This window comes from Schistocerca serialis, chromosome 3 (assembly GCF_023864345.2).
Source record: "Schistocerca serialis cubense isolate TAMUIC-IGC-003099 chromosome 3, iqSchSeri2.2, whole genome shotgun sequence".
Lineage (NCBI taxonomy): Eukaryota > Metazoa > Arthropoda > Insecta > Orthoptera > Acrididae > Schistocerca > Schistocerca serialis.
In genome coordinates, this window is record NC_064640.1 from 953635524 (window position 1) to 953663165 (window position 27642).

The window sequence follows — 27642 nt, forward strand, 5'->3', positions numbered from 1 at the left end:
AGCACTCATGAAAACTTCATTTAAAATACCAGTTAAGTAGTGCAGAGCTCTATGGTTAGTTGATGCCATTGGTAGCTAATTGTGTTCAAGAGCAGACTGGAGCACATTCCCTCTTCTGTCTCCTTTAATTTATAACTCAGTATATTCAGTAACAGATGAAGCCAGTTTTCTTTCTGGTGTTGGCTATAACCTATACTTTCCTATAGACCAGAAAAATGTTCGGGAATGAACTAAAAAGTGCGATATAGCAACAGCATCACATTAAAAAAAGAATCTGAAAAGCTGTTGTAAATCTTTCAGTAATATTATCCATGATGAAAAATGGGTCCACAAACAGTCATGAACTACATCTGAATCAAGACAGCTATGTGTGTAAAGGTGAAAGGAGGAATTGAGGATAATTCTGACTGCCTCAACCTTAAAAGTCCTTTATAAAAAAATAACACAATGTTTACATATAAATATATGTTTCCACATAGTATCCTGCAACAGATACCGTAAATCTGAAAAAGATAAGTGAAAAAATAGTTATGAAAAAAGTTAATATTTATGCTTAGTTGTACAATTGGTCATGAAACTAACATGAAAAGAACTGGCTCTAGTCGAGCTTCTATGAATAACAAAACAAGTAGAAAAAAACATGTTGTGTATTTCATAAAACACAAGAAACATCCTATACCACTCAGTCACAGACACATGTGATTGTTTCTAAGATCCAGAAAATATTGGAATTTAAATTTCACTGCCTACCTGCAGCAAAGATCATTAGTAAAATATGTTACTAATAAACATCCGAGATTCATGATTTAACTTTACATCCTAGCACAAAAAGATTTAAGTTGTAGTTAATTGTTTCCTTGGTTGTTTTACAGATACCTCTCTTTGACACAGAGTGTCATTTCAGAAATTGTGTAAATTTAGCAGCTTATTTCAAGACACAGTCTTTGAAAATTATGGCAATTGCACACAAAAGGCCATGTTGTGTAATTAGTACTGCAATGAGAGAAGATGGAAACAATGGCCTCAGTTTCATTACTACTGTGCAAACAATTAAACGGGTCCTGGCTGAGAAATTAAACACACACTGTACATTAGCATGTTAGTCGTGTATCAGTCATTTGGACTGAAGAGACAGCTTACGTTGTGTTCAGTCACAACTACCAAAGAAGGTGAGAGCTTAGTTAAGTATTCTTCCTATCAATAGTAATAATAATTTAAACTATTCTTCCTTTGGTCAAAATACTTTGGTATCTCAGAAGTCATCCATAATTATACAACTTGAAATTAAGACCACTTGTAAAATGCAATTGCAAGACATGAAGAAAAGTTTTATTTTAGATAAGGCACAAATAAGTCCGTTCCTGAATTAATTGTGTCAGCATTCTCAAGTGCTAATCTTTTTCTGATAATTTGTACCAACAAATCTCCTATATTATTCTGCTAGATCTGTGCTATCATTTATTCACATGATTAATATAATGGACAATAATGTTACTGTAACATCTGTTCCACTTTTTAATCTCTCATGGATATATTAAATAGGTGAACTTTAAAGAACATACAAGCTTCACAATACAAAAGATAGTGGACAATACTGCAACATGGAACTACCACAAATAAAGCAGGTAATGACAACAAACTGTTAACAAGTCACTCTCTCTTGGCTGGAAATAATTTGTTGTAAGCACCAGATGTGGCCTGTAATTAACCATCAAACTATGGCGACTATGTCTGAAAGGCCTGTTAACAGTGCACTACCACACAAATTACAATCGTCTTAACATTGTCTTGCAAATCCTTGCAGTACTTATTCAGTCTTTGATGAGCAGAACTTAAAAATCATAGCTTTAGATAAACAATTTTACTTGGTTCTTATTTTTATTTTTATTTTCATTCTCCCTACCTGTTATCACTGTGGCCTCCCCAAAAAGACGTTTTCCTTTGAAGGTCCACTGATTTCTCATTTGCTCTGTCCTGAATCAAGACAACACGCATTCAGTTTTAGTATGAAACACACATCTTGTTCAATGACGCATCCTCCCTGTCAGTGGATCCACATCAAATCGACATTAGGTCTCCGTAAAGTTCTTAAGCAAGCAGAACTACTCAATTCTACTACAAACCAGCTAGTTATTTTGTAATGGACTGCTTATCAGAAATATGCACATTACTATTTCTTGTATTATGATAATGTTCAATGTACATATACAATGAAAATGTAATTGTTATGATGAAATATGATTCCACTTCACAAAAATGGTCTAGTTTGGCACTTGTTAAGAGCCAAAATGAATACTAAAATATTGAGATGAACAGTGAATTTCCGATAAGAAAAGTTTCAAATAACTACCAAGGACAGATAAAATACTGGCACAAATACTGCATAAAATTCTGACTACATGAAAAAAAATAATTTCATTATTTTTGAAGAACTGTTCCCACTGGAAGGTAGCGCTGCAGCCTTCAATGCTTGTAAATCAGTCAAATGGCATTCAGTAAGCAGAAATTCAATTGCAATATTTTATGTTACACAGCCATATACTGAACACTTTCCTTTCTGAAACAATTGTAGGAAGCTGTTCCCTCTCTAGAAAAAAAAAGGGAACCCTGCCATCTGGCTCTGAAGACCATGCAATAGTCGACTGACTGCAATAACATTTATTTACCACGTGATCACCACTGCTAAGTACATCATATGGTTGGCTTCCACTCCCTTGTCACCAAAACACTGATTCCATAGCAAGACATTTATATTACACCAAGAAACTATCAGAACATGATCTGAGCACAACAACGTATCATATTTTTGTTATATACACTCAAAATAATGCAAAATAAATTTCAAGATACTCGAGTGCAAAAATGTTGACTTACAATAGGTAGTCACACCAATACATTTCTAGTCATTAAAGGGTGGGATAAAAACACTAGGCACATTTTAAAAAAAGGTCTGGTAAAATTATGTATGACAGACACATCACAATATCTATGTCCACTTTTGGTTGACTACATAGGAAAATTACGCAAACAAGATTAATCTTATGAACATTAATGAATTTGAGACTATAAAAGAAAGCAACATATGGCAATTTTTTGTCCTGTGGGGTATTTGCTACTTCACTGAAGATTAATACGTATCGTCCCAAAAATAAAAATTAATTTTCTAATTGAAAGTTGTCTACAATGAATCATGAAAGATCTTCAACATGCCTCTCTCCATTCCTAATCACAAATATCATGCAATAAATTTCTCAAATGCTGCCACCAGTAAAATTTCCATTCAACTTAAAATATATTTTCAAAAATTGAATTCATTCCAAGTGTCACATTCTTCTTCCTCCCTCCCTTGTTCCTCCTGCACCCTTTACAGCCAGGAAGTTCTGAAGCTTTATTCAGATCAGAGGAAATCTTATTTTAACCATGGATTTTTGGGGATTTGATACTTAACTTGAACTGAGTAACTGAACGATGGACTTATTTCAGTGAAGAATAAATAATAAAACTCAATTTCGTCTTATATATGAAGCTATTCTGTCATTGACCTGCAGCAGTTTAAGACAACAGCTGGAGTTTAGAAATATGTCACTTGTATTCTAGAAATTAGGTGATGGACACAAAGGTTATGGTACTGTCATTCAATGGTTGCTAGTGCAAGCTATACAGTGAATTTTAGTCATGTGTTAATTTGTCTAACCACATGATCTCTCCAAGTTTGTTCCCAGATATATCTTGTTTCATTCTAGACAAGCTTATTATCACTCTATTTCCTGAAACAACACAACTTTACACAAAGTTGTGGATTCATTAAAGTTTTTCCACCTTTTGAAAGGTGAATACTAGGATGGGAGCTGTACAGTCCAAAATACATTATAAACTTAAAGTGTGACCATACCTAAAACAAAAGCATACTTCCTGAAAATTACTGAGTAAAATAAATTAAAACAGTAGCTGGTAGCAGTATTTGTGATCTTTAATGCGTAGCTCATACATCGTACAGTACCCCAATAGGATACTTCAGTGTCATGAGATTACTAATAAATAGTCTTTTCAATATGGGGAATGATTCTGGCAGTGAAAATTATCGCTCACAGAGAAATGGAACACTCAATTCACTTTTTCCTTCATAAATTGTCTTCCATACTATTTTAAATAAGTTCAACATGAAAAATATATTTTTATATCTAAAATACTTTGTAATTAATATAAATTACTTGCTTAAAACTAAATTATTTGTGGGAATATGTACATGTTACTCACTCCAAATTTCAGTCAGAGACAAACAGATTCAGTCAAACATTCCTCTGAAAGAGCATTGACATGAAATTTAATGCATTTGGAAATTTAATGCATTTGGAAACAACTTTCAGTTTTTAATACAGAATGTGTACTGTATTAGGACTGAATTATATGGTTGAAACCCCATTTAACACATGCTGCATGGCTTCTGAAGGGACAAATTGCAGTGCCAGCGCTTTGTTCTTTTAAAACTCCAGTACAAGTTTTCTCATAACCACTAACTGGCTGTGAATAGATCCATTTTACTTTACATAAATAATAGTGTGTGCAAAATCCAGTTTCACACAACTGCAGTGTGCTAACAGTATTCAACGCCATGTTATCTGTCTCTTAATGTTATATGAGATCCACCAATACAAGCAATAATATGTACACAGTGTGCAAATGGTGGTACACAGTACCAAATATATGTTTGCACTAGAAAAAGGGTAACATTAAATATGTGCAAACAATACAAAAAACAGACAGTGACTATACTGTAACAGACCTATCATATCGGACAGGTATCAACACCAGTGACAAGTAATCACAACTTGCCATTCAAGACAGCTGTAGCATATGTCATAATACCCACAACCATACAGGATGCAGTTTTCATGCAAACATAGCACACCAGACACACAGGACGAGAGCTAATGCTATTCACCCAACAGCGCTTGCGCCTTAACAGTTAATCTCCGCAAGCGTCCACGGGAACTCACGCCGGCGCCGGTGTGCACCCACTGCTATTTGGCAAAAAGAGCCCGTGCTCTAGGAGTCAGCTTACGAACTCGTCCTCTGCTACTGACACTAACAGCAGGTGTGTGATCTGAGCTCTCTGCACCACTGTCTTCAGCATAATGTGCAGAAGAGACGGCTCGCCGCCTCGGGCGTCGCACAGCTGGAGTTCGCAATGAGGGTCGCAAGTTCCGCACTCCGTCTGTACCCTCACTGCTTCCTCCATCACTTTTAGCAGCATCATTAAGATAACGCCGCTTGTGAGGTCGCGTCGATCTCCGGGGCTCGACGCGGTCATCACTGTCATCAGTTTCTTCTCGGTAGTGCTGGGAACGTCTGGACACTTTCCGTGCAGTCCTGATCGGTACACTAGCACTTTCACTGTCACTGTCACCACCTTGTCCACGGTCACTCAACTGGTCCTGGTAGTGTACTCTCTGGCGCCCCCGGTTACGTGTACGTACTGATCTAACACTTGTTGTTGCAGCTACAACACGATAATCATCATCAGAATCTGTAGGATGCATTCTCTTCTTCCCTCTTGTCTGAATTCTTGTTTTAGTAATACGGAGACTTGCAAGTTTCCTAGATGACTGGCTACTAGTGCTGCTACTACTTCTGTTAATGTTGTTATTTTTCCTATCATTTTTTGTTTTCTTCTTCTTACTACTAGCAGTACTTGTGCTAGCAGTGTTACTTTTATTAGTACTGTCACTGCTGCTAGAGCTACTAGCAGTACTGTTGGTGCTGCCATTACTGCTACTGCTACTGCTGCTGTCATTTTTGCTGCTACTTCCACCGCTGCTGCTGCTGCTGCTGCTACTACTGCTGCTGCTGCTGCTGCTACTGCTGCTGCCACCGCCGCCGCCACCGCCGCTGCCGCCGGCGCCGCCGACACCGCCGCCACCACCAACGCCACCGCCAACACCGGCGCCACCACCTCCGCCTCCGCCACCGCTACCACTACCACTGCTACTATTGCTCTTGCTTCTACTTCTGCTCTCACTATCTGATTCACTTCCAGTTTTAACATTCTGGAAATTTATTTTCAAACGTATTGCAGGATGAGATGAAGATTTACTGCGTATATGTCCATTTGTGACAGTCTCTCCACCTATAAGAAATCATCAGCTTTAAACTACTGCAACCATAACGCACTGTAATATTTAAGTAAAATGTCTATACACACAGCAACATAAAAAATAACAATTTCCTTTATGTTGATACCAAAGTAACTGACCTGAGAAAGGCACTTCACAGCTAGTAATCAAATACTGAGGATTTAAGAGCAAATGGTAACCAGTGGGGGAAGGAGACGTTGTAGAACAAACATGTGTGAGTGCAGGAAGAAGACAAAGAGTAAGACAGGGAGAGGGCGGGGGGGTGGAGAAGAGGAGGGGTGCGGGGGCGGGGGGGGGGGGGGGCGGGACAGGACAGGACAGAGGAGGGGCACGGGGTTGGAGGGAGAGAAGGGGCGCAGGGGGCAGTAGAGAGGAAGGGCGCAGGGGGGGGGGGTAGAGAGGAGTGGCGCGGGGGGGCGAGAGAGGAGTGGCGCGGGGGGGTGAGACGGGAGGGTCACGGGGGGGGGGGTCGAGTGGGGGGGGGTCGCGGGTGGGGGGGCCAGTGCGGGGGGGCGCGGGAGGGCGGGGCGAGTGGGGGGGGGGGCGGGAGGGGGGGCGAGTGGGGAGGCGCAGGAAGGGGGAGCGAGTGGGAGGGGCGCGGGAGGAGGAGGCGAGTGGGGGGGCGCGGGTTAGGGGCGAGAGAGGGGGGCGGGAGGGGGCGAGAGAGGAGGGGCGCGGGGGGGGGGGCGCGAGACGGAAGGGGCACGGGGGGGCAGAGAGGAGGGGCGCGGGGGGGGGGCAGAGAGGAGGGGCGCGGGGGGGGCAGAGAGGAGGGGCGCGGGGGGGGGCAGAGAGGAGGGGCGCGGGGGGGGCAGAGAGGAGGGGCGCAGGGGGGGCAGAGAGGAGGGGCGCAGGGGGGGCAGAGAGGAGGGGCGCGGGGGGGGCCAGAGAGGAGGGGCGCGGGGGGGGCCAGAGAGGAGGGGCGCGGGGGGGGCAGTGAGGAGGGGCGCGGGGGCGTGAGAGGAGGGGCGCCGGGGCGAGAGAGGAGGGGCGCCGGGGCGAGAGAGGAGGGGCGCCGGGGCGAGAGAGGAGGGGCGCCGGGGCGAGAGAGGAGGGGCGCCGGGGCGAGAGAGAGGAGGGGCGCGGGGGCGAGAGAGGAGGGGCGCCGGGGCGAGAGAGGAGGGGCGCCGGGGCGAGAGAGGAGGGGCGCCGGGGCGAGAGAGATGGCGGCGGGGGGGAGAGAGAATGGGCGTGGGGGGTGGAGAGAGGAGGGGCGTGGGGGGAGGGGAGAGGAGGGGCGTGGGAGGGGTGAGGAGGGGCGTGGGGGGGAGAGGAGGGGCGTGGGGGGGGAGAGGAGGGGCGTGGGGGGGGGAGAGGAGGGGCGTGGGGGGGGGTGAGGAGGGGCGTGGGGGGGGGAGGAGGGGCGCACGGGGTGGAGAGTAATCGTAGGGTATGGGTGAGAGAACAGGCAAAGGACAGGGTAGTGTGATGAGAGGCAGATGGCAGAGGCAGAGGCAGATGGCAGAGAGGAGGGGCGCGGGGGGGGGGGGGCCAGAGAGGAGGGGCGCGGGGGGGGGCAGAGAGGAGGGGCGCGGGGGGGGCAGAGAGGAGGGGCGCGGGGGGGGCAGAGAGGAGGGGCGCGGGGGGGGGCAGAGAGGAGGGGCGCGGGGGGGGGCAGAGAGGAGGGGCGCAGGGGGGGCAGAGAGGAGGGGCGCAGGGGGGGCAGAGAGGAGGGGCGCGGGGGGGGCCAGAGAGGAGGGGCGCGGGGGGGGCCAGAGAGGAGGGGCGCGGGGGGGGCAGTGAGGAGGGGCGCCGGGGCGAGAGAGGAGGGGCGCCGGGGCGAGAGAGGAGGGGCGCCGGGGCGAGAGAGGAGGGGCGCCGGGGCGAGAGAGGAGGGGCGCCGGGGCGAGAGAGGAGGGGCGCCGGGGCGAGAGAGAGGAGGGGCGCGGGGGCGAGAGAGGAGGGGCGCCGGGGCGAGAGAGGAGGGGCGCCGGGGCGAGAGAGGAGGGGCGCCGGGGCGAGAGAGATGGCGGCGGGGGGGAGAGAGAATGGGCGTGGGGGGTGGAGAGAGGAGGGGCGTGGGGGGAGGGGAGAGGAGGGGCGTGGGAGGGGTGAGGAGGGGCGTGGGGGGGAGAGGAGGGGCGTGGGGGGGGAGAGGAGGGGCGTGGGGGGGGGAGAGGAGGGGCGTGGGGGGGGGTGAGGAGGGGCGTGGGGGGGGAGGAGGGGCGCACGGGGTGGAGAGTAATCGTAGGGTATGGGTGAGAGAACAGGCAAAGGACAGGGTAGTGTGATGAGAGGCAGATGGCAGAGGCAGAGGCAGATGGCAGAGAGGAGGGGCGCGGGGGGGGGGGCCAGAGAGGAGGGGCGCGGGGGGGGGCAGAGAGGAGGGGCGCAGGGGGGGCAGAGAGGAGGGGCGCGGGGGGCCAGAGAGGAGGGGCGCGGGGGCCAGAGAGGAGGGGCGCGGGGGGGGCCAGAGAGGAGGGGCGCGGGGGGGGGGGCGAGAGAGGAGGGGCGCGGGGGGGGGGGCGAGAGAGGAGGGGCGCGGAGGGGGGGGCGAGAGAGGAGGGGCGTGGGGGGGCGAGAGAGGAGGGGCGCGGGGGCGAGAGAGCAGGGGCGCGGGGGCGAGAGAGCAGGGGCGCGGGGGCGAGAGAGCAGGGGCGCGGGGGCGAGAGAGGAGGGGCGCGGGGGCGAGAGAGGAGGGGTGCAGGGGCAGAGAGAGGAGGGGTGCGGGGGGAGAGAGATGGGGCGCCAGGGAGAGAGATGGGGCGCCGGGGCGAGAGAGATGGCGGTGGGGGGGGGGAGAGAGGATGGGCGTGGGGGGAGGAGAGAGAAGGGGCGTGGGGGGGGAGAGGAGGGGCGTGGGGGGGGAGAGGAGGGGCGTGGGGGGGGAGAGGAGGGGCGTGGGGGGGGAGAGGAGGGGCGTGGGGGGGGGAGGAGGGACGCACGGGGTGGAGAGTAATAGTAGGGTATGGGTGAGAGAACAGGCAAAGGACAGGGTAGTGTGATGAGAGGCAGATGGCAGGGAGAGTGGATGTGTGGCAGGGAGTGATAGGTGTGTGGGAGGGATGATGAGAGTGGGGGATGGAAGAGGACATGTGAGGGGCAAGGGAGAACTGAGGCCAGGGGAGAGGAGAGGTGGTGTGGTGGGCAGAGGAGAGCAGCGCGGTTGGGGGGGGGGGGGGGAGTGTGTGAGATGCGTGTGGTATTACTTAGTAACGAATAACTATAACATCCTGTCATGTTTAAGTGCCATTTATGTTAGAAGTAGAGCTACGTCTTCAGAATTGAAATTATACAAGGGTGTTCAATAAGTAATGCAACACACTTTTTTTCTTGGCTAGTTTTGGTTGAAAAATGTGGAATTTTTTGTTGGACCGGCTCGTCAGGTGTCATGAAGTTCCAAAAGGTGGCAGCACTATACACAGTCTTCAAAATAGCATGTGTATAGGGGGTGATTTCCAAGATGAGAGCTGTCACTGAGGTTCTTCTGGTGGAAAACCAGAGCATTACAGGTATTCATAGACACTTGCAGAATGTCTATGGATACCTGGCAGTGAACAAAAGTACAGTGAGTTGTTGGGTGAAACATCTGTCATTATTACAGCAAAGTCGCGCAAAACCTGTCCGATCTCCCGAATGCCTGCCAGGAGTACACTGCTGCGACTCCTGCAGTGTTGGAACATTCAAACACTTTCATCTGAGGCAATCAATAGATAACAGTTGAACACCTTGCTGCACAACTGGACGCCTCTGTTAGTAGTGCCAACACACTTGTCCACCAATTGGGGTGCTCTAAGGGGTGTGCCCACTGGGTTTTCAGCCACCTAATGGAAGACAATAACGAGCACTGCACTGTTCTTCCTCATCCACCCACGGATCTTGCACCTTCCAGTTTCCATCTGTTTGGCCCAATGAAGGATGCACTTGGTGGGAAGCAGTGGATGGATGATAGGGAGGTTACTGATGCAGCAAGACATTGGTTCCAACATTGGCCAGTAGAGTGGTACCATGCGAGCATACAGGCCCTCCCAGTACAGTGGTGTATGGCAGTCGCATTAAGTAGAGATAATGTTGAAAAATACGGTTTTGTAGCCAAAGGAGTGAGGAATAGTATGGTTTATTGCAATCCTAAATAAAACTAAACTGCTTTCAGAAAAAAAGTGTTGCATTACTTATTTAATGCCCCTTGTATCTATATGAAACATTACACGAACAGTCTCTTCTCAGGAATAGAAATGACATCATATGCATGGCTTGAACTAAGCTTTCCTGTTTCTACCATACAAGTTCAATTAATATACCTTGAGGCTTTTTATGGGCAGCTGCTTTTCTTGTTATTGGCTTTTTAACTTTTTCTTCCACTTCACTCCCTGTATCACTATCTTCACTGTCATTGTTTAGCTCCCTTGAGGTGCCTAAAACATTTAGAAGTATATACAGAAGCAGTTCACATAAAGTAATGGAATAACTTTTTATAGTACTGTAAGAACTGAATTAAATATTCTCACTAAAACGACTTAGTAATTACATGCATAATATTTATGTAATCAGTCATAATTGATCAGAAGGGCAATAAACTGGTCTATATGCGATAACATCACGGTCGACAAAACTCTCAAGTCCAGATACATTTGAAACACCAGAACCACCTCGTACAATAGCAACTGTCAACCATCCGTTGCCATGTGTAAAGGAATCATTAATGTCAATGCTGAAGTTCAATCTACATCCACAGAAAACTGATGGTCCATCGAGTAGGGCGTCTAATGTAACATTACAATCTATGAATGTTCAAAATACAAATTTGTGTAATTAGATTATAACAGGGAGGTCAGCTGATATCATTCTCACAAATAGTCAAACATGACTCTACAAACTGTATAAAAATTATTTTTCTTCCTAACCATTTTGGCGTCATCTAAATGAATAACAGAGGGCAGAGGACAGAGAAGGGAGGGGGGTGAGAAGTTGGATGACAGCAGCTTTAACACTGCACAAAGAAGCCCAATGGAGCATAACAGACTAAAATTTACATGGCTGCAACAACAGTGAACAGATCATGAACAGCAACCTATACATTAAAAGTAATGTTTGGATTCCATTTCAGTTATGAATTTGTGAATTGGGCCACACCCCTCAGCTACAATGCAACTAAAGAACTAGATGTACATCTGGATGTTCTGTGAGAATCATAAAATTGTTGACAGCAATATATATCAAATATCTGACTTACTGCTTACCTCCACAGAGATCATTTTAATTCAGTTTTCTTCAGAATGATCGAAGTACATCAAATGCTCCTACTAGTGCCTGTATTCAAGTAATGCAGTCCTATGCAATCTGTCAGCAGTCCTGCACCAGACCACGGTTAAAATGGTGTATGCCGATTTAACACTGCCATAATCAGCCAACGGCCCAAGCAGGACTGCTGACCTTTTTCTACATCCATGTGATTACTCTGCTATTCACAATAAAGTGCCTGGCAGAGGGTTCAATGAACCACCTTCAAGCTGTCTCTCTAATGTTCCACTCTCTAACAGGGAGAGGGAAAAACAAACACTTAAATTTTTCTGTGCGAGCCCTGATTTCTCTCATTTTATCATGATGATCATTTCTCCCTATGTAGGTGGGTGCCAACAGAATGTTTTCAGAATCGGAGGGGAAAACTGGTGATTGAAATTTCATGAGAGGATTCTGTCGCAACGAAAAATGCCTTTGTTTTAATGATTGCCACTCCCATTCATTTATCATGTCTGTGGCACTATCTTCTCTATTTCAAGATAATACAAAATGAACTGCCCTTCTTTGAACTTTTCGATGTCATCTGTCAGCCCCACCTGATGCGGATCCCACACCACATAGCAATAATCCAGAATAGGGTAGACAAGGATGGTGTAAAGAGTCTCCTAAGTATTTAATTGAATATACAGCCTTCAAATTTGTGTGACTTATTGCATAATTGAAATTTAGTGGATGTCTCTCAGTACTCATGTGAATAACTTCACACTTTTCTTTGTCCAGGGTCAATTGCCACTTTTCGCACCATACAAATATTTTATGCAAGTCATTTTGCAATTGGTTTTGGTCACCTAATGACTTTACAAGATGGTAAATGACAGCATCATCTGCAAACAATCTAAGAAAACTACTCAGATTGTCTCCTATGTCATTAATATAGATCAGTACAATAGAGGGTCTATAACACTTCCTTGGAGAATGCTGGATATTACTTCTGTTTTACTTGATGACTTTCCGTCTATTACTACGAACTGTGACCTTTTTGACAGGAAATCATGAATCCAGTCACACAACTGAGGCAATATTCCATAAGCACGCAGTTTGGTTAGAAGATGCTTGTGAGGAATGGAGTCTAAAGCCTTTTATTCCACATATGAAACAGTGTACGGGTATTCCAAATATTGTTGGAAGTCGGATAGAAAATTGCTGTGACATGTGAATGGGAAGATCAATGTTTGGTGCAAAAACTGGCAAAATGACTCAACATGTCACGCATGTAACCAGATGGAAATATGAAATACTGTTTGATTAGAACACTGTGAAGACATTACTGGACTATCAAAACTGTCAAATATTAGGTTATCTATTGGGAGAGATGTAATGGCGAAAAAAAATCACATAAATATAGCTGTAGGGAAGACAGATGGCACACTGACATTAACTGGAATAATAATAAATAAATCCACAATGGATGTTTTAATAACTGAAAACTCTGAATCTTTTCCATCATGACTCTGATGAATATTCCTCCAAGAACTGTTTATGCTCAATTCTTGGTCTAACTTGTTATTTCCTTGTTACATAATTTAATAAATGTTGTTGCCCAAAGTGAGGGTCACAACAGGTGAACATTTGTCCCGGTAAACAATGGGTACCATCCAGTAGTCTGAAATATTAATACGTTGAAATAAAATGGGGGAGGGGGTGAGGGAGAGGTATCTCTCTACTTATATCCAAGTATCATAACAATCTTCTTATCATGCATCATTTTATAAAGGGATAGGAAAGGAGAGAAATGCTACTAAAACATTATACACCCTACTTGTTTTACAAACAGAAACATGTGTTTATTGTTGCAATTCATTATTTTCCTCTTCTTTTTTATAAGACAAATATTTATATACTTGTTGCGGATAATGGCCATAACTTACTACATACCCTCTTTCACACATGCCGCAGTGACTTGTGGAGTACTGACATAGATGTAGATGTGAATTACATCATTGAACAAAATTTGTTGTAATATTAGTTACTGTGGCTTTTCAAATTTTATGAACACTCATTTTTCAATAGCAAAAGTCAATTGTCCTCTACATTAATTTAAAAATTGTCACAACATTTTTTATAGATGGAAAAGGTTATTAAACAACTGCCTTTATTAAAAAGTACAAATGAGTGTCTACCTGTAGCGTACTACTGGTACAATATCATTTAAGGAATCACAGGTTCTCAGTGTACTATATGGTTAAGAAACTACTGAATACTTACCAGCCCCATTCACAGCTTTCAAACAGTTTGTCGCTCTACGTGTTGTCACACCTGTAACAGGTCTGAGTGGTTTTATTTCCAGAGTTTCTCTTTTCTCTGACAATTCACGCCGTCTTGCTGACTTCCAGTTTAATATTATTGTTTCCATATGTACTTCAAACATTGCTGATAAACGAACAGTCATGCAGTATATCTGAAAATATGAAATGATGTAGTTCAACTAAATGAAAGCGTATTTCAACAGAAGTATGAAACTGTATTATAAGGGAGAAAATCGAAACAGTTCCAGACAACTTCAAAATCAGATGGAAAACAAGAGAGGAGCACGTACCTAAAAAATGTAAATAACAAACAGTACAGGTGCTGCATCATCCAAACACATGTAAACAAACAAGACTGAGAACTTGGTTAGATTTTGGACAAATCCTACGCATAGGATAGGAATGTGAGAGGACAGACAGCAAATGCACATGACAGTAATGTGACACTGGCACCAGTCAGCTCAATCTGGTAGCAAGAAAGGGGAATTGTGCACAGTGCCCGATGATCTGTAAGAATGGATTGGGAGGGACACACTGATTAGAGGAGGGTTACATTACAGGGAAGAAGGTGTGTATGCAGGATGAGTGAAGTTGGGGTCCTGGGGCAGTGGTGAAGGTGGGTGTGGGAGGGAGGCTAGCAGAGATTGAGACACGGGATCAAAAGATGTGTTACAAGGACAATTTCATCTACATTATTCAGAGAAGTTAGTATATGGGGGGGGGGGGGGGGGAGATAGCAGAGGTTGTAAAGCCACTACTGAAACAGAGCATGTTGGGCTTGGCAGCATGTTCTGTCACTGCTCTCAGCCACTGAAACACTCCAATCCTTATGGTGACAAGAGCACTCACTCTCCAGTACAACAGCTATCCCTAATTTAAATGCTCATGTGCTCATGGCTCATGTACTAATTTGTCATATCTGTGTCATGGTTCGTGCTCTGTATACTGGGACATCAGATCACGTGACCAGAATCGCAGGGTAGGCAGGATAGAAATCACTTTCCGACTTGTTCTACACTTTTTTTCTGGTTTCGTTACAAAGGAATTTGACCTAGATATGTGTCAACTGAAAGAATCGATTACCATATACTGCCGTCACATGACACAAAGTAGGACCAGTGTAAAACTGAAAAAATCAGAAACTCATTCGGACATATATGTGATTTCAGGCTTTCTCGCTGTATTTCAGCTATGAAATCTTCACAGTTTATCAGCCGAGTGGCGTCGTCTTCTAGTCGCAATGTTTCAATGGATTGCGTATCCATATTCTTCGCCTGAAAATGACGGATATGCAGTCCATTGAAACGTTGTGACTAGAAGACTACGTCATTCGGACATGTTAAGAATTACATAAAAATGGATTTTAATTTGCAGAATGTTTTATGTTTATTCATTAAAAGTAGACATTTTCTTAAAGTGTGATCCATTAAAAGTGGGGAAGAATAACATTGTTCTTATGGGAGTTTCTCCCGGACCAACGGAAACAACCACTAAAAATGGGATTTCCTTAAAAAGTGAGTTTGTTAAATTGAGGTGTTGCTGTAGTTGACTTGGTGCCTTCTGAACATCAATGTATTTTCAGTTTTTTAAAACTTTTTAACGTTTTTAAACTGTCTCTGAAAACATCTTTGGCTACCTTTGTAACGCCACTGGCATCGCAGTCCTGTGTCGACAACTGTGATCGCCGCATGATCACATAACTATCATAGTCACATTCCAAGATTTGAATTTTCAAATGAAATTAAAATATTGCATTGCTAAATGAAAATGAGACAATGTTATCCCCTAGATTTATGAACCCACTGAGATTGTAGAGTTCATCTGTGGTGAATTCTGTCAGGGAGGGAGAACAAGATGTACAAGTTGCCCCTATACCCTGAATGCAAGTAATTTATATTATTTAAATTTTACAAAGCGTCCACATATTTTGTCTGTCACCTTGCAGCTGATGCAACAAAAATCAATTTGTTCACACCAGAAAAGGCTGCAATGTCGTCAGCAAAGCTGCCTCGCTGATCGAATAACGTCGCGAGATCACCTGACTTTTAAGACTGAGGGCACTCAAAACCACAGCTGAAAAACATCTCTTGTTCATGTTCTGAGCTGCAGCTTACAGCAGACAGTTCCTTCACCTCTGAATTTTCCCTTCTCCTTTGGGATGGGTCTGGGACCACTGGAGTTGTCATCTCTCATCCACTGGCAATCCTAGCCAGGTAAACCCTATGAGTAAATAAACTGATACGGTTTCTTTTTCTAAACCTGAGTACCATATATTAATTACAAGCCCACACCATTTTTCAATCCTGATTACACCTCTGAGGGGTGCTCAGTCCTTCTGCCTCCCCCTCTAATTTTACCCTCATCTTTTGCACATTTCCTGTTATTGTCTTCTTCTTACCTCCAGAAGTAGTTTTGCGCATTTATTTGTAATTCTTCTTCATTTTTGTAATAAACACGTGGCAAAATGATAAACTTTGTATGAGAATACGGTTAACTTCACATTACAGTGTATGTGCACCAATAACTGATAAAGCAGGGCAAATTACAGATCGGGGCAACATCAACACACTTTGTCTACGATAGAACCACATGTGATAAAAGTAATACAGTGTTTGTGCAAGCCTTAGGATTGAGGGAAACTTTATTATAATTGTGAGTTATTTTGCATCAGACCATTCACAGATTCCATTCTATATTACATATAAGGCACATATTATAACTGTGTGAAGAACATAACTATTAATAATAAATTCATGTACTATATACGAGAATATATGATTGTTCATGTTTCTGCTAAAGCAAGTTGGTGATTTGGTAGAAATTCATACCTACCCTTGATTTATTATTAGTGTTGTAATTCTTGGAGTTAGAGAAAATGAGTCTCACATCTTTGGCAAATTCAAGAGGACTTTGGTAGTTTCCACCCAAAAGATCCTCTTTCACAGTTCTTAGATCCATAGGTGTATCAATGACTTGATAATAATCTGGATGCTCCAAAGCATCCACAGGTTCCCTAAACACAGAAAACAATAAAATCAGTAACGAATCCAAGCAACCTGTCAGCAGGAAACAACCTAATGCAAGTTAGTTGCCTGGTTTAAAAGACTGTCATGAACAGTCCTGCATTCATGAGAGAACTAACTGTTAAGTATGGAATACTGTAGTTGCTTTCCCAAGTCATTTTTTTAAATTAACAATCTGCGTCTGATATAAATGTGTATTTGTACGTTTAGTATAGTGATATTAGTAACAAATATGTGACACACAATTGCTCTCTTTTATAATAATTATATCTCAACTGTGTCGGCCTGATAAGTGAAGTAATTTTAAATGTAAATTCCAAAGGCCACAAATTACAATCACATCTGTAGCTTGCAATGAGTTTTTGTGTTTCATCATATACAGTGACATCATACAACTGTCCACACTTGGACACTGAAGTGGTTTTATCTGCTAAGTGTGAATATCTCTCAGGCCTGATGCCGCAGAATACTGTAGATGTTACAGCAATACAGGAGACCCACGCCAAAGGAAGGACAATACAAATAATTACAGAAAGGGATGAATATATGAATATGTTCTGATTGGGCCGTAAATGATTAACAATATGGCATTGCAACATGTCAGGTTCCATCTTAATGATTGCAAAATAACTTATCAAGACAGGACAGCAAATGTTTTATTTTGACTGTAGAGACTGGCCACGCCACTGCTGGAAATATTTACAAACCTCTGCAACTCAGCTGGCCAAACCTCTAAGATCCTTTAGTTGCCCAGTTGTGTATGTTGGTGATTTTAACATCCATAGTCTTGTTTGGGGAGACCAGAAAGAAGACAATGATGGAAGTATTATAAATGAATGGATGGATGGATATGTACACTCTCCAGCTTGTATACAATGCTAAAGATACAGATATGTTCCCATCTGGTAGACGGCTAAAGCATTATTCTCCTGATTTGTGCATCATTTCTAAATCTGGAAACAACAATATGGCACAATGAAAGGTAACACAGCCAGAATAGGCCAACCATAATTAAGTATGGTACTAAAATTCCATTGCACACCCCTGTCCCTCAGCCTCGATGTAATTCTCACTTGTGAATTGTGAACCATCTCAGGAAGGTCTTGATAATACAGTTCAGTGGATTCCCCGGATTCCATTCAATTATCAACAAGTTTTGTGTGCAATTAAAGTTAATGCCAGGAAATACATTCACCGTTCGTTTCGGAAGTAGAAAATCCCCAGATGGTCTCAAGGACTTAATGAGTTATATGCAAAATGTAAAGATTCTCAAAATGACACAACAGTCGATGACCTCTTTGAGAGCCCACAATTAGAACAGAAGAGACAAATGGCATAAAACAACAGTAGGACTGGACTTAATATATTCTAATCAGAAATCTTGGAATCTCATAAGAAAACATGACATAGGTCCAAAGTTGTCATGCACAGTCACACATGTGAATGCCAATTCTGTTGCATCTACACTAATGAAGATTATGAAAACTACAATAAACAAGGCACACACACAAACCATGAAAAACACACTGTACATAAAGAAGTCCCATATAAAACCACATCCAGACTATTCACATGAATTTTGCATCCAGGAACTTCATGTAGCCTTGAATATGCTTAAGGTAAATAAAGCTGTTGGCTCTGGTGGTGTATATCTAGTTTATTAAACCCAGTGAACTTAAAAAAAAATTGGCTCATTAAATTTTTTAATGGGCTTATGAGAATTGGAAAATTACCAAAGCTTTTCAAACAGGCTAAGATAATTGTGATCCTGAAGCCATGCAAAAGCAGAAGCAATGATTCTTACTACTGACTGGTGTCACTACTCAGCACGATGTGTAAGATAATGGAAAGGCTTATTCTGAGTTGTTTTCAAGAGGTCAATGATCAACTCATTCCCATCAAACAAGGTGGCTTTAGAAAACATCAGAGCTCTTGTGACCAGGTGTTAACATTGATAACTCTAATAGAAGCTGGATTTCATTGAGCTCTCAGATTGGTGGCAGTTGTTATGGATCTTACAGCAATTTAAGACATTATGTGGAGGGAATCAACGATGTCGAAGTTTACTGAAATCCTCCCAACATTGGTGTTTCCAATGTATAGCATGTTCTCTGACAGGAACTTTCAGGTATTCCTGAATGGACAAGCTAGCAGATGGAGGACTCTTAAATAATGGCCTACTTGAGGGATCACTTCTGGCCCCCATTCAGTTTAACCTGTATGTCCATGGCATGCCAGACGCAGACTCTATGAAAATCCAGTATGCAGACACCTAGCATTGGAATTCCACAGTCAAGATCTTACACACTATGAGAATATGCTGACAAGTGCTCTGACGAAATTGAGTGATTACTTCTATAAATAAAGCTGAGATTACTGCATTCCATCAAAAAACAAAGAAGTCCCAAGAACGCTAGATGAGATTTCCGACAGAACTGAAATACTGCATAACTACAGTCCAATATATCTAATAATCACTCTGGGGGAACACAGCCATTCACTATTTTAAGAAAATGAAATGCCTATAGCCCTCCTTATAATCTTACTTATTGTGTAGTTAGCAGTTTTGGTGCTTCAATGTGCCACATTTAGGCCTTAGCTGATGCTGATGGAGTTATCACGATCCATATATACGATGCATCAGTGGCACATATAACTGCTCGATGCAGACTATCAGTAACTGTGATATCTCACAAACCATCAATTGTCAACTGACTGGAGAAAAAGTGGGGTGTTTGTTCATCCGCTGAGTGTGATTGCAGTGTGGAGGGGTGAGGTGGGCAAACAACAGCACAGTGTAGTTCTTTGTCCAAGCAGGCAGTCAATATTGTGTTTCTTTCTTAAAAATTGTTATTTCAATTAGTGGGAACTTAAATAAAAAATTGAAACAAGACAATGACTTGCAGTTCAATAAAGCTTGAAGTGGGAAATGTGAACATTGTGGCAAACAATAGTAATAAGTAATTTTTTTACTGAGGTTAAGGATTTGTATTTTTTATCACAACTATGATTTTATTCAACTAGCAATATTACATTACATCCGCAACCTGCCTCAGCTTTGTATGGATAGTATCTGAGGCAGGATGACTTGTCTGCTATAGCTGTAATAAATTAACTACACACACCTTCCTCATGAATCAGTCTATCTATTAGTGAACAATGTATCAAAATCCCTACAGTAGTTCTTGTGTGAGTATAATTGAAGTTGAAGTCTTTATTCAAAAGTAATCACCAGAGGTCAGAGCAAAACTATCTCACTGTTTCACAAGCTGAAAGATTCCCTGTTTCCAGAATTACTGTGGCTGTGACATGTGTGGAAGTTACAGGATGACATGTCCAGGCTGTAGGGTAAATGCTCAAGCTGCTCCCAGTTGAAATTCGCCATTATATTTTGTGTGACCTTGAAGACAAGTGGACACACATTATTGTGGAGCAGAATCATTCCCTCTATGAGCGGCCCAGGCCGTTTGCTCTTGACAGACTTGCATAGGCTACAGAGTGTCTCATAACGCATGTCAGTGTTAATGTTTGTCATGCTTGAGGAATTTGATGACTGTCAGACCTCTTGATGTCAAATAAAGATGGTGATCCTGCTTAGGGCATAGCTTTGGATTTTTTGGGGGAGGTGGTGATGCATGCTTCATCCCCTAAATGTCTCACTATGTTATCCCATTGGTTGTTATAATGTTCCATACTTTTTCCTCTCAACACTCCTTATACAAGGCTATTACAAATGATTGAAGCGACTTCATAAATTCACTGTAGCTCCATTCATTGACATATGGTCACGACACACTACAGATATGCAGAAAAACTCATAAAGTTTTGTTCGGCTGAAGCCGCACTTCAGGTTTCTGCCACCAGAGCGCTCGAGAGCGCAGTGAGACAAAATGGCGACAGTAGCCGATAAAGCGAACGTTGTGCTTGAAATGCACTCACATCAGTCAGTCATAACAGTGCAACGACACTTCAGGACGAAGTTCAACAAAGATCCACCAACTGCTAACTCCATTCGGCGATGGTATGTGCAGTTTAAAGCTTCTGGATGCCTCTGTAAGGGGAAATCAACGGGTCGGCCTGCAGTGAGCGAAGGAACGGTTGAACGCGTGCGGGCAAGTTTCACGCATAGCCCGCAGAAGTCGACGAATAAAGCAAGCAGGGAGCTAAACGTACCACAGCCGACGGTTTGGAAAATCTTACGGAAAAGGCTAAAGCAGAAGCCTTACCATTTACAATTGCTACAGGCCCTGACACCCGATGACAAAGTCAAACACTTTGAATTTTCGGTGTGGTTGCAACAGCTCATGGAAGAGGATGCGTTCAGTGTGAAACTTGTTTTCAGTGATGAAGCAACATTTTTTCTTAATGGTGAAGTGAACAGACACAATGTGCGAATCTCGGCGGTAGAGAATCCTCATGCATTTGTGCAGCAAATTCGCAATTCACCAAAAGTTAACGTGTTTTGTGCAATCTCACGGTTTAAAGTTTACGGCCCCTTTTTCTCCTGCGAAAAAAACGTTACAGGACACGTGTATCTGGACATGCTGGAAAATTGGCTCATGCCACAACTGGAGACCGACAGCGCCGACTTCATCTTTCAACAGGATGGTGCTCCACCGCACTTCCAGCATGATGTTCGGCATTTCTTAAACAGGAGATTGGAAAACCGATGGATCGGTTGTGGTGGAGATCATGATCAGCAATTCGTCATGGCCTCCACGCTCTCCCAACTTAACCCCATGTGATTTCTTTCTGTGGGGTTATGTGAAAGATTCAGTGTTTAAATCTCCTCTACCAAGAAACGAGCCAGAACTGCGAGCTCGCATCAATGATGCTTTCGAACTCATTGATGGGGACATGCTGCGCCGAGTGTGGGAGGAACTTGATTATCGGCTTGATGTCTGCCGAATCACTAAAGGGGCACATATTGAACATTTGTGAATGCCTAAAAAACTTTTTGAGTTTTTGTATGTGTGTGCAAAGCATTGTGAAAATATCTCAAATAATAAAGTTATTGTAGAGCTGTGAAATCGCTTCAATCATTTGTAATAACCCTGTATATAAAGCACTCCGTCTTCAGGCCACAAGTGGCCCATCGGGACCATCCGACCGCTGTATCATCCTCAGCTGAGGATGCGGATAGGAGGGGCTTGTGGTCAGCACACCACTCTCCCAGTCATTATGATGGTTTTCTGTGACCGGAGCCACTACTATTCGGTTGAGTAGCTCCTCAGTTGGCATCAAGAGTCTGAGTGCACGCCGAAAAATGGAAACAGTGCATGGCGGCCCGAACGGTCACCCATCCAAGTGCCGGCAATGCCCGACAGCGTTTAACTTCAGTGATCGGATGGGAACTGGTGTATTCACTGCGGCAAGGCCGTTGCCATACTCCTTATATTTACAATGACAAATATCTAAGCTATTTTTTGATGTCTGTACCCAGTTTCTCTATAGAGCGTAAGTTTGAAAATTCCCTTTTCACACACTTCTTGCCATTTGGGTGTACTGCTATTTGTGCACAACCAATGTGTTTTGGTTTCAGAGTGAAAGTGTCACCTCTCCAGTGGGTCATAACGTGTAAATCTGTTTTTTCAGAGTGAAGACTTTATAGTAGGTGCTGGAGCCCCTCTAAGTCAAATTGCACAATTTAACTTGGATGTAAGTCACAAAATGGGGCTATGTTATGCTTTTATATTAAATGTCGTCTATTTGGACAAAATTTCACTTGTAGAATACATTACATGTCACACAACATGATCAAGAGAACCTTTTTTGTGGCTCATGGGACCGAGTTTTTTCCATAGTGGATAAGAGAACATGGAACCTGCTTTGATTAAGACATGCAATGATGTACTTTGGATTCATCATCAATCACTACCCACTGCAAGAAGTCATGGCGGGCTACTGTAAATCACAGCATGCCCCCATCCTATGGCCCTTGTGGCTGTATGTCAGGTTCTTTGGCACCCAAGAGGTAGTTAACCATGCATTGTACTGTATAACAATGTAATTTCCCTGTAAATGTTCGAGGATAAACCTGGGATTATTCCTGAAACCTCAAAGTTTCTCTTATCATTTAGTATAGTTGTTGCACTTACTAGTCATCCAGAAGATACACCCCCATAATGAAATATACATACTTCCTGGAGATGTTGCTCTGGTCAATGCAACTTTCCTTGTATGACTGGACATTTACATGTATCTTTCGCTTTGACTCACTCCTTTCACCTACATAAACTGAATTAAAACACTTTGTTCCTCAGGTGAGGATGTCCATACCCCACACACCATCTTTCCTTATTACCCCCTACAACCACCATGAGGCAAACACCTGTGCAGTTTATGACTTATGTCAATAAACTATATTTGCCATCATAACTGCAAAAAACTTAACAGCTACAATCAATTCTGACAGTTAAGTCATCTTCGTATGCCCTGCCTTCTGGTAGTTCAGGATTCGACTGAGGACATCATCATCTATAATCTTCCATAAGCCGAATGTGATGTTGCTGATCAATCTGAAAAAGATTGCAGAACATGAAATCTCCAGAAAGATCACGGGCTACACAACAGCACGCTATGTGAAGTTGACGTAAATGTCGAAACCAGTTGGGAGAAAAAGGAAGGAGCCGTCAAGAGAGCATTCTCAAAGTGGGAAATCAGACAATAGGTCAGAATGCCAGTGTCCACAAGATGATGACCAATCTTTCCACCACTGGATTTGTCTTGAAGATTAAGCAGAACCAAAATAGGCACCTCTCAGAGCCAACTCTGACAACTGCAGGCCGAAACATTGAGGGAATTACAAGAAACAAGTGAGACATCTTATCAACACTGCCAAACAGATAAATGGGTCATATTATGCATTCAAGAAAGTCACACAGGTGGAGAAGGAAAAAAAGCTGAAATATAAAGAATGTGACTAGCTCTGGAAGCACCACAGCTCCAAATATGGCAGTGCCGTATTCACTAGACTAGACATGATCTTGACCTATGTCAATAAAACCACAAATAATGGCACTGAAATATTAACAATCAGAGGTGGAAGCTTCAGTCACATCCATGTAAAACAACCCCTCGGCAAGCAAAGTAAAAGCTCAATGTTTCCTGGAATAATACTACATTGGAACACACAGTTAATCCAGCCTATCTGGGTGTGACATTGGATAGCTCTCAGATATATAGAAAACACTGTGCAAAGATCCATCAGTAGGTGGCCTCCAGAAATAATATTGTGCAGAAACTTGTAAACAGAAAATGGGGAGCAATACCTACTTTCCTGAGAACCACCACACAAGCACTATGCTTCTCTACAGCTGATTATGCCTGCCCAGGATGGGTCAAATCAACCTATGTGAAGAAAGTCAGCACAAGCCTTAATGAAACATATTGAACAACAATAGGGTGTATGAAGCCCACACACACACACCAAAGTTTACAGAGCTGCTGGTCTTGCGAGTCCCAGCTCCTGAAGAACATCTCACAAATTCAGAGAGAGGCTCAGACAAACCATTGACGATCGACATACTCTCCTTGGCACCTAGTGTAAGCCTGGGTAACTTAGACCCCATAAAAGGTTCTTAAACATGGCCACTGAAGAATCCATACCTGACTATCCACCAGCACAGGTAGTGCCTGGCAGCTTCACAACAAACTGGGAAACATTGGTGGACTCTGAACCACATAAGAACAGGGATGGCCCCAGTGAAACAAACATGAAAAAGTGGGGTCATGGTAACATGAATGACAACAAGTGTGATTGTAGTGCTGTGTAAGAAAAAGAACACCTCCTGGCCTATCCAAACTGTCCCTACTGATGCAACCTCAATAATAAGTGGGCCAGTACTGGGCTAAAAGGTTTCTGGACACGAAAAAGCAAAGAAAAGATTGAGACTTTGTTTATACGATACGGAGCCTGTAGGCTTACCAGAAGCTTGGAAAATGAATGAAGATTAAAGTTTAATGACCCACTACAAGTGCAGACATTAGAGATGGAGCAGTAGCTCATATTAGGAAATGATAGGATGGAAATCGGCTGTTCACTTTTCAAAGGAACCCTTGCAGAATTTGCCTGGAGTGAGTCAGTAAAACCACAGAAAATCTATTCTAGATAGCCAGACAGAGATTTGGACCATTGTCCTCCCGAGTGCAAGTCCATTGTGTTAAACAATGCAAGATTTGGACCATTGTCCTCCTGTGCAAGTCCATTGTGTTAAACAATGCACCTAAAGTTTGGAAATATAGAGCTCAAGTTATAAGCAACTAAAATTTCCCATCCTAGTGGAGCTTCAATACTTGTAGTTTGAGGGCTCTACCTATGATGAGATTTTCTTTAGTTGAAACACAAGACTAAACAAGCACTCAAGCCTCAATGAGCTGCCATTCACCAGAGATGATGTGGTCACAGGTCTGCTCACGTTACCCTTCATGTGAATAAAGGAAGGAAGATCAGTGTTTAACATCCTGCCAATAACGAGGTCATCAGAGACTGAGTACAGACTGTGATCAGAGAAGGAAATTGCATATTCCCTTTAAATGGAATGAGCCTGGCACTTGCCTCAAGCAATTTAGAGAAATCATGGAAAACTTAACTCTCGATGGCCTGATGGGAATTTGGATCACCATCCTCCATAATGTGAGTCCAGTGTCACACGACTGTACTACCTTGCTCAGCCTTGCATGTAAGTGACATTCTTAAGCTTCAGGAGTTTCGACAATGTTGATGGAAACTTTGGTATTTTAAGACACATTACAGTGGTTTCCGGTTATCTCAAAATGACATCATATTCTAGAGATTCTAGAGACTGTTGTCATATGAACAATTTAACTGGAACATTGAGTGGAGATTGGAGGTGAAAATTGATAGTGAGTGATCTGAAAAGAGGCTGTATCACACTATAAAAGGACAATCATGCACTGGGCTCAGAATAAGTATGATAGAAACAGGTCATAAGGAATTTCGTGAATCTTACATTCAGCTTGGTGAAGAGTGGTCCTGAGTAACTTGTGGAGCAGGTAAATCATGAGGCAGGATGTGTTGTGGGGTATGAAGTGAAAGCCTGGTTGAGTGTTAAGTGTACCAGAGTAAGTCTGAGTGAACTGTGTTATTAATGGGAGAGATGTCTAAGGATATCTTCATACAGAAGCAGTAAGTGTAGAGCAATAAGCGAGAGTTAGGCCTAAGAGGTGTGTCCCAATTCCCAAATGTAACCACAATTTCAAGTTCTCTTCCATGAGATAATTAGGAAGATACTGAGCAAAAATTATACATCAACTTTACATGTTTCTGATTGGAATAAATGCAGTATTATGCATAGGATATCTGAAATAGACAACATGAACAATAAAATTATTCTGCAAACTTATCCTTGGTAGAGTGATTTTCTACTAATTTATCTTCAAAATTTTATCCATTTTGTTACATAGGGAACTGAAGAAAGTTTAGGTCGTTACATGAACTGATAAACAGTACATGGATACAGACAGAAAAATCTGATTCACTGTATGAATATGCCAATTTGTTGAGATGGTCAGAGTGATATCAGCACTGAAAATACTTGTAGAGGAACTTAACCCTATTGTATGGGTAATAGCGAGGCTGGCTGTGCTAATTTAACAAGTGAATGTGGCTTCATAGAGGAAAGAAGTGGATTTGGTATGGTGACCAAAGTAAACTTTCATTCAATATCGCTTCATGAAGTATTTAAGGCTTGATAAGTTGAACACACATTTACCTCTCGAGGGAAATTGATAGTTACATAGCGACTATGTTAGGAGGAGGAGGAGGAGAAACATCACAATATTTGAATACAATGAAAATTCTGCACAACCTGGAAGACAGTTAACAATTTGTTTAGTTGGTATGAAACATTCAATTTGTACACACAGTACACAATTACATGAATGACAATGTGCTTCAGGAGAAACAGTTGCTAGACCTAACATGAATCATAAATTGAGATCCAAAACATCTGAAATGCCTGAATTTAAACCATGCAGAGATTAACACAGGAAACGTGGGTTTTCTTAGCAAATTTCATCAATGAAATCTTCGAGTTATCAGATGGTGCTGTCTTGTTGCAACATTTCAACGAGTCTCCTACACTATATCTTCAGGCAAAGTGTTAGGTTCATCCACTTCATTTTTTATAGCTTCTGGCCCACAGACTCCTTGTGCATTTGTGTGCCTCCAAAAAAGATGTCATAGTCAGTGATGGTACGGCCTCCCAGCAAGGCAGTGGGAGGTCCGGATGTCGAGTGCTCAAGCTTTCTGTCTATTCCCCTCAATGCCTCTGTTTCTTTCACATTAGTGTATTCCTGATGTAATTTTGCTTACACCACATCCCATGTCAAGCTTAGTTGTAAAGTGATGTCTTGGTTGACAAGATAATCATGCACTCATATTTCCACTGTCTCTTTTATGACTGAAATCCAGAAACCACTGGCATGGCACAGCACCTTTGTCTGTTCAAAAACAAACACATATCCTTCAGGTTTGTTTTAGTCAGGAACAGCAAGCTCCATGACTGTATTAATGAGATCCAGGATAGGAGGATTTGCAGCATCAGTCATAAATCGATCTGCAATAACCCAATTAAAAATCTACAACTGATACTGCTATTCCTCCTACTTTAAAACATATGTCCTTTATTGATTCTGTGCTCTGCCATTGCAGACTTGGTTTAACTGAAGTGAATACTCCTCATGTTCTGAACAGTCCTGCAAGATGTATCTCTGCATCTGGCCAATGTACTGCGTGCCACACTCAAAACTCAAACCGTAGACACCATGAATCTGTAAGTCCTACTTGGTCTTTGAGTAATACAAGCATTTTGTTGATTTTAACCATTGAGGGGGCAAAGATTTTATGTTGTGCTTCTCCACTATCCAGGCAATTTTGGCTGTGGGCAGCTCTGTGTACAGAAGGAATGCCAAGCACTTGGTTTCTTCTCCTGGATTGTTTTCTTTTTTCTTCTTGTTCAGCTGAAGAGCACATCT

The 27642-nt window shown here is 43.0% G+C and overlaps 1 protein-coding gene across 1 annotated transcript in view; it reads right to left on the minus strand.

Moving 5' to 3' along the window:
- Window positions 1-1331: 1331 nt before the first annotated feature.
- The window catches only part of LOC126471399 (PH-interacting protein), a 285806-nt gene continuing 259495 nt past the window's right edge, over window positions 1332-27642 (minus strand). Inside the window, exons 25-28 of the mRNA XM_050099524.1 lie at window positions 16454-16634; window positions 13581-13773; window positions 10376-10489; window positions 1332-6127 (exon numbers count right to left, since the gene is read on the minus strand). Coding sequence (XP_049955481.1) covers window positions 5022-6127; window positions 10376-10489; window positions 13581-13773; window positions 16454-16634 — 1594 coding nt within the window. The 3' untranslated portion in view covers window positions 1332-5021. The remainder of the gene's footprint in view (window positions 6128-10375; window positions 10490-13580; window positions 13774-16453; window positions 16635-27642) is intronic.